Source organism: Uloborus diversus, chromosome 10 (genome assembly GCF_026930045.1).
Source record: "Uloborus diversus isolate 005 chromosome 10, Udiv.v.3.1, whole genome shotgun sequence".
In the NCBI taxonomy this organism is placed as follows: domain Eukaryota; kingdom Metazoa; phylum Arthropoda; class Arachnida; order Araneae; family Uloboridae; genus Uloborus; species Uloborus diversus.
In genome coordinates this window covers 120,087,934-120,096,325 of record NC_072740.1, presented here as the reverse complement: position 1 = coordinate 120,096,325, position 8,392 = coordinate 120,087,934, and the positions used below count along the sequence as shown (strand labels likewise).

Sequence of the window (8,392 nt, the reverse complement as noted above, 5' to 3'; positions counted from 1 at the left end):
CGTTATATGCGCCGCACCAGCAATTTTTTTACTTTTTTCTTGCATGCGCCGTGGCACTTATTCCCTAAAATATGGTAAATATGTTTCACAATCAAAAGAAAATGAATTATCTTGCACTTCTGGTAGCTTTATGGTTTGCATAACAGCTGCATTTTCAAGAGCCATCTGATATATTTTCTTTTTACGGTGAATAATAATTTTCCTTTAAAAGCTTTGAATTATGATGGAAAGATGAAAAACTGTTTCAAAATTTAATTTACCTAACAGTTTTTATGTTTGCAAGGCAAAACAGAGGGATTTTTTAAACTTCAAAACCTATTGTTTACTTCTGAAAAGTTCTTTATAGAGAATTGCGTTATAAAGGTCGGCGTATTCTACTGTATGTATTTTGAAATATTTTATCTCTTAACCATTCCTTCTTCGAACCGTCAAATCAGCTTTCTTTCATGTTTTCAAAAACTTTTTGTTCTCTCCTTTTATGCTTCCACCCCTACATGATGCCAAAAGCAGCATGATGAATAGACTCTTCGCCTACGTGATACCACTCAACTACTTTTATTAGCTAAACCGTTATGCACGATATGACGATTCATCAGTTTTTAATTCACGGACACACTCACGAAATTTTACTAAAGTAATTAATTTTCCATACTTTCCGTGGTATTTTTGGATTGCTAGCCTTTCTTTCTCTTTTTCGACTATAAAACTAGAAGCAAATTGTAGTCTAGTGTGAAAATTATAGCAACAAAAGTAACAGCGCGATCTCACTTCTATGCATTTTTGACTCAACACGCGAGAAGAGTGATAGCTCTTCGTCGAACTCACATAGGAAAGAAACTAAACATCAAAATATTTGAGACGCTCGCATATGCTCCATGTCATGTTTTTATCACGTTTAATCAACTTTTCCGATCAAAAGCGCTGAGGAAACGAATTCTTTCAAATTCTTTCATCTGAGGACATCGTATTCATAAGTAGAACTTTTTCAGCTTGGCTTCAGGACTATCATTCTCAAGCGCTAAAACCGGCGTTTTTCAATGACAGACAAAATTCTTAAAGTGTAAAATGTGTCAACAAGTATAAAAATATTTTTATGCTAAGAGTTTCGAATGTGCGAAAGACAAATAAATAAAAAAAGAGCAAAAATTTGCTTGAAACCGCTTGAACTTCAAACTTCATCAGAAACAGGTATTGTTAAAACTATTATGATATTACAGGTTTTTTTTTTTTTTTTTTTGAACCCCCTGAAAACCTCTCGCGAACAACCGGTTAGGAACCGCTGTGTTACGGTATTTAGCTAGCAATAAATCATTACTTTTCAAATTGTTTTTAGTAATATTCTTGTCTTGTCTCAAGATTTTGTGCATGGTTTGTGAGGATGTGGTTATTCTGAATGCATTAATTATTCAAAAACGGAAGATTTATTGGTTTTCTTTTCATATTTTGATTTGTAGATTTGGTATTTGTTGCACGTCCATTCTTTGACTCTTTGCTACCATCATTTCATATCTTTTTCCATTTCAAATTTCAACTTTGATCTACTATTGTCTACTATCTTCCCTTTTTAACTGTTGGCGTTTATTTCTACACAGGAAGATTGCCTATTATTACTTACACTGATTGATCTAATTGTTTTCGTACCGATAAATACCAAGTTTCCTTTAAAAATGTAGCTAGAACTAGAACATACTTGTATCATAGCAGATCGTAGTAATCTAGCAATATATACAATATATCCTACTCCTACTCAGGGACAGTTTCCCGAGTGATTTATGTTGCAAAATATTTTCGTAATTCACATTATCACTCTTGGATAACTAGGATGATCGTGAGTAGTATGAGTGACAAGACAAGTTTTCTTATGATGCCTTTTTCAGATTTATCAAAAAGATTAACGGTTAAACAAGAGTTTCTATAATTATAACAGCTTATAAGCTTTTTTTTTCGTTCAATAAGTTAAAATAAACGAATGACATTTGACGTTTATTTCTTTTGCTTAAAAGCTTAATGCACCGAACAACGGGGAATCGCCATCTTTTCCTACTTCGGTTCCCGCGCCAGATGGCGTGTTGCTTACTTTCAGTTCCCAATATAGGGACTCTAGGCAGAGCCATCCGTGTAGAGAATATTTTTCTCCCATTTCATTATTTATCTATGACCGCACGTGTGTCAAGTTGATCGCAAATGCTGTTGAGTAGTTTCCTCTCGCGATTCACGTATTCTTGGTCTAAAAGCAGATTAATCGAATGCTTGAGAACCGTGATTAAAACTTGTTAGCGTGTTTATTTTTTATTCTTTCTTTCGAGGTGGAATCCAGCAGTTCAGATTGAGTATAAATGTACCGCATGTTCAAAAACGATATGTTATTTTAATAACGATCAGTGAGATAAAATATATTGCTTTCGTTTTAGAAACGCCTACCTTTTATTGAAATTAGTTTCCATACAAATTTAAAATGGTAAGTATGTACTTGATCCTCGTGTCTGTCTGTTGTAGTTATGTTTTCGCACGATGCCTTGTTTCTGAAAACACGAGTGTGTCGTTTGTTGTCTGTCAATTGTTATTCGATATTATGTCAATTAAACGATTCTAGTGAGAACACCACAGGTAAAAGTCAGTTGTTTTCTCTAAGTGTTTCTACTTTGAAAGTACACATTTATTTTTTATAGATGTTTGATTGTTTATGTGTTTCCTTATTTTGGTGATTTTATTGCTCCTTCCTTTCATTTTTGTAAGTGTAGCCTACAGGCTTCAATCCAGTATCAGTGTCAAATGTCTTGCAGGAAACTTCAAAAATCTTTACACTACTGTCGAAAAAGTGCTACTGAAATTGAATGCTTATCAAATTGTTGGTAGGTTTTGGCTGGCACAAGTCAATCAGGGTTCTCACAGGCCCTCAAAAGCCCCTATATAGGCCCCATTTTCAAGTATTGTTTGTAGGGGCCCCTCTAAAGGCCATATTTAGTACTCTGAGGCCCTACAAATTAATCAAAGGCCCTATTTTTCAGGATTTGATAAACCATTCGACATTTAATAAAGAGGAAAAGACTTTTGCTAAAAAGCTACAACCTAATAAATTGGTACTTTCTAACACATTGGATTTAGTGAAGAATTTTGCTTTTTATATACATGCTTATTCAGTAACAAATGCATATAAATTGGTTATTAAGACACCCCGCTTATAAGGTCAGTTTCCCAAAATCCCACATAGTGACTTTATAACGAAGTCTAACTGTATACCCATTTATGCTGCCGTGTTTAGGTTTCTGTAGAAATGAGGTTTCGAGATATTTGAAGAAACACGTTTTGGGTTCAATACTAACAATAGGGAAATGTTGGAATTAGACGTCTTTTTTTCAGTGGAAACCAAATATGCAAGCTTGTACAATAAAGATAACGTAAAATAGATGACAAAAATGCAAAAAAAAAAAAAAAAAAAAGAATAATTTGCAGTTACTGCCCTTTACCTGCACACGGCAATGTGTGTGTGTGTGCATGTTTATAAGCGAACTTTTCAACATGAAAAAAAAAATCTTGTTGTGCCACTGCCGTGAACTAGTTCTATGTAGTTCTCAATGTGCTGGATAAAGGCCATATAAAGGCCCTATTTTGTTATGTACTAGAAGAGTGGGAACCCTGTCAATGAGCATCTCATTTTCCATCTCAGAATAAACTAATTACTTAGGATTTTTTTTTTTTTTTGAAAGTAAAATATACTCCCAAGGAATGTAGTGAGTCTTGTTATGTGTGCTTTACGGTAATAACAATTTGGTAGCACAACTTTCTAAAGATAATGTTTCCAAACCAAGATAAAATTTAAAACTGTCTTCAAACTGAAATAATTTCTTAAAAAGACTAGGTGCTCCTCCCAAGGTTTCTGTTACGTTCAAAGGCATAAATGTTAAGTTGAAAGCTATTCGAGTACCACAGTGATTTTTATCTTTTTAAAAGATTATATTGATACCTATTCTTCAGTATTATTAATTGAAGGAACCTCGTAGTTGGACCAAAAGTAGAATACTTTATGATGTTCTGCAACTTAAAGCATTGGACAAAATTGTTCTTCACATACTTTCAAGCATTGTACACATAGAAACGTAAGCTTTTCCAAAAATCAGGTTCCGAAACTGAAAATCATTTCATACGGAATATGAAGGAACATTTTATTTGCTTTTATTCAGTAAGTTACCGCCCTATAGCCAGGGCTAAGGCAGAAATATATGAAAGACACCGCAGTTCAGTGAATTCCAGCTGAGGACTGCAGTTTCGTGCTTATTAGCACTCATCAGCCTGGCATAGGAGTGACTGAGCTGGAGGTGGAAAACCTCTTATGGAAGCCTAGAGTGCCAAACAAACTGGTAGATAACACAGAATTAGCACTGACCAGACGAGTGACCGAAACAATGGTTCGGTTCAACTCGAATATTGAAGGCAAGGCAGGTATATTTAGTCTCGGCTAGAATTGATTGAGCTGGCGGTGTCTTTCATGTATTTCTGCCTTAGCCCTGGCTATAGGGCGGTAACTTACTGAATATACCTGCCTTGCCTTCAATATTCGAGTTGAACCAAACCATTGTTTCGGTCACTCGTCTGGTTAGTGCTAATTTTGTATTAGCTACCAGTTTGTTTGGTACTCTAGGCTTCCTTAAGAGGTTTTCCACCTCCAGCTCAGTCCAGGGGCGGATCTAGAGGGGGGCCATGGCCCCTCCCAAAGCCTTGTGATTGTAGGAATTTTTTTAAGAAAAAAAAAATATTATGAGAAGGTAACAAAATTTAACACATGTGTTACACTGAAAAAGAAGCATAAGCCTTAATTGGGAGATAAATTATGTCCCTACCCTCAAAACAAAACTTTTATTTCCAAAATTTTTCTCCATCTTTTACATCATTTCTTGATTCCAACTACAGACACGTGGACGATCTCTAAATGCTGCTGTTCTCAGAGTATACCTATGGTTCACAAGACCAAAGAGAGCCTAATTTTTCATTTTTATGGCTTAATTTCAAAACTAGGGGGAGAACCCTTTTCCCATGTCCTTTCACAAATGCCTTGATATGTAGCAAAAAATTCCATTTTAAGTCTTTTATTTGGCAAAAATGTCAACGGAAACTAGCTTATCCAGCCCTTATCAGTTAACTTGCTTAAAAGCAACTTAAATGAAATTTTTTGGGACTTCAATTACAAACGATCTTTGATAAGACCCCCTCCCTCCCTAGTTTATATCGTGATGATAGCTTTAAAAGGAGGTTTTTGGAGGAGCTCACGAATTTTCCATCCCTTTCTAAAATATGTATAAAAATAGTTAAAAATCGAATTTTTAGAGCCTCAAATGCAAAATATTTCCAGGAAGGAAGGATTCTAAGCACCTTCACTCTTCCTTAAATGTAAGCAAACATTACCTAAAGGTGCATTTTTAGGATGGACAGCTGAAGAGCTTGAAGAGCATCTCTCCTCTTCTAACTTCTCAATGTATAATGACAGAATATTTTGGTTCTAAGCTTTATTTTCAAAAAGTATTTTGGGGCCAGCACCTGAAACCTGACCTTTCTCGGTATATCATCAAAAATATACAAAATGCGGTTTTAGTTTCCTAATTTTCAAAAATTACTCGGCTATTTAAATTTTGAAACATTTTCAAGGGAGATTCCTAAAGCCCCCCCCCTCATCTAATGTCCCGATACCCCGAAAATTGAGTTATTAAAACTTCATTTTAATAAAATTTCTGGGGAGTTCGGAGTTTGTTCAAAAATTTCGGATGGCCCCTCCCAAAACAATCGGCTGGATCCGCCACTGGCTCAGTCACTCCTATGCTGGGCTGATGAGTGCTAATAAGCACGAAACTGCAGTCCTCGGCTGGAATTGACTGAGCTTGCTGTGTCTTTCATGTATTTTATTTGCTTGTTCAGTACACACTCTTACTGTAAAAAAAGCATGAATTTCAGGCACACCTTCTTGACAGAAAGTGCAAAACCCTGCACTTTTAGGTATCATCCTTTACGCATGTCTTTGCATTTAATTTTTGGATTTCTTTTTTTTTGGCTCTCTGACCACTCACATCCTTGCCTGGAAGACCGCTCTGATAATGATTGAGTAAGGGCAAACAACTTCCATTCAATATCTTTGTGTAACAAATAGCTATCTATCTCTTGATCCCATTATTGGCCATGTGCTGTTATTCTGAAGAAAAACACCACTTCGAATGCGATTAGATACTTGGAATGGTGTGAAAACACTAGGAACTCTTTGATGTTTGGAAGAACCATGAAATGTCATGATATGAAAATAGTCCAGGTATGAGCCCAATAGAGAATATTTAAATCATTGTAAAGAAAAAATTAAAGAGATAGAACTTTAACAAGCAAGAATTGTCCGACAGATGGACGCATACAAATTTGGCACCGTGACGAGGAAATACAGATTAGTTGATATGACTTATGAAAAGTATGCCAAGATGTATCAAATCTTAAATAGAAAACAAGAAGATGCCACCTAAATTAAATGTATCAATATTTCTAAAATAAACTACTATTTCTGTAACATTACAAGATTTTACTATACATTTCAGAATTATTTTAATACAGTAGAACCTCCATTAAGGGACACCTCCGAATAAGGGACACCTCTATTTAAGGGACATTTTTTCTGGTCCCAGTCCCTTTGAATAGGGACTTCCATGTATTTACCTCTAATTAAGGGACACCCTGTTTAAGGGACAGTCACAAAGTCAAAAAATAATGTATAAGAGCATAAGAAATAGTGAATTTACTGCAATTCAAGTTTCACTTTTCCTCTAAAAATTTATTGAGGTAAGTTTGACATAAACATATGTGAAGGAGACAAATAATGAATTGTAAAAAAAAACACTTGCTGAAATTAACATGCATCATTTGCCCTCTCAACAATTTATTCAAGTAGATTCCGGGCCGACGGAGGATGCCCAGTAACTAATTAGCTTTGTATACAAAACTTTAAAAATTTGGACATTAATTGTAATTCACATAGTATTACATTATAAATTACGTAACATAAAGCAAGTAAATGTAATGAATTACTTCAAAATTATTTCTGTATGCTACAAAACTTTGCCATTACAAAATTTTTGATTAAATTTTAATTAATAACAGAATATAAACTTAGACATCTGAATAATTATGAATTTTATTTAACATAATGACACATTTTCAGTACTTAATCTTAAGTGTTAATAGGTAATGCCTATTGTGATATTATACTACTTAGTACACGGCATGCATCAAATCATCCACCTCCGAATAAGGGACACCTCTATTTAAGGTACAAAATGTCTGGTCCCCTTAGTGTCCTTTATTGAGAGGTTCTACTGTAATTTTCACACCTTCTGTATGTAGATTAAACATTCATATATTGATAACTAATAGCAAAAATGTTATTCATTCCTGTATTTTATCGGATTCTACGTATTCTTGATTGCTTGCATTCCTTGGACGCTCCATATTAAGTCTACAGGGGTAAACTGGAGGCTTTGACCAATGAGCGCAGGGTCTTGTATTGGGCGACTCTGAAGCGTTGCTTCTATACAGGAACTCTAGTTACAGCGAGATACGTAACTACAGGGACTCTAGTTACAGCGAGTGACAGAAGAATTATATTCTTAAGACTTGCCATTGTAAACAAAGCCTAACACAAAGCAAAGGTGCAAACTTGCTCTGAACAGTTTCAAAAATGATGATGCTTAAACTTCTTGAAAGTAAAACAGGAATAAAACTGTCACTTGAACCACAATTATTTATATTCTGGTGGTCCGATGGATGTTTTTGGTCTAGAGCCAGCGGAGGACTGAGTTTCAAGCCCTGATATATCCTAATATAAAGTCAATGATGCGTAAACTCAATGATCAATGGAAGAGTGATACAAAGTACAATACTGTATGCACTTATGTACAGTAAGCAATAATAATAATAACAAAATGCAACACTACTACACTGTTCTACAGTGGATTAAAGTAATAATTATTATAACTAAAAAACTGAAGATGATGGTTGGTGGTGTGACCGACACTCATCCGATTATTATCAATGTTCTGCTGCATATCAAGGATCTTCACTTTTGACTAACTTTCTCTTCTCCAGAGACTCCCCAAAATATGGGGAGTGGTTATTTATATACACTAGCAAAGCGATGATTCGACTGGTACAGTGTGTGAACTTTCGCACTTCAGTGATGCTAAAAGGATGAAGGATATTCACGAAACCAATATTTAGTAGTCAGTATTGAAGACTATTCTTATGCCCAGCGATTTCTTTACGAAAATTTTCGTGTTGCGGGCAAGAAATTCAAGTTCGCTCTAAAATTTGCTACTCGTGAAAAACTCGCGTTATAGTTGTTTCGCGCGAGTCGAATATATGTGTGCAC

General features: G+C 35.1%; 1 protein-coding gene across 1 annotated transcript in view; it reads left to right on the top strand.

Moving 5' to 3' along the window:
* The first annotated feature begins 2,200 nt into the window (after positions 1-2,200).
* Positions 2,201-8,392, top strand: part of LOC129231797 (vacuolar protein sorting-associated protein 26B-like) — a 42,260-nt gene continuing 36,068 nt past the window's right edge. Inside the window, exon 1 of the mRNA XM_054866173.1 lies at positions 2,201-2,458. Coding sequence (XP_054722148.1) covers positions 2,456-2,458 — 3 coding nt within the window. The 5' untranslated portion in view covers positions 2,201-2,455. The remainder of the gene's footprint in view (positions 2,459-8,392) is intronic.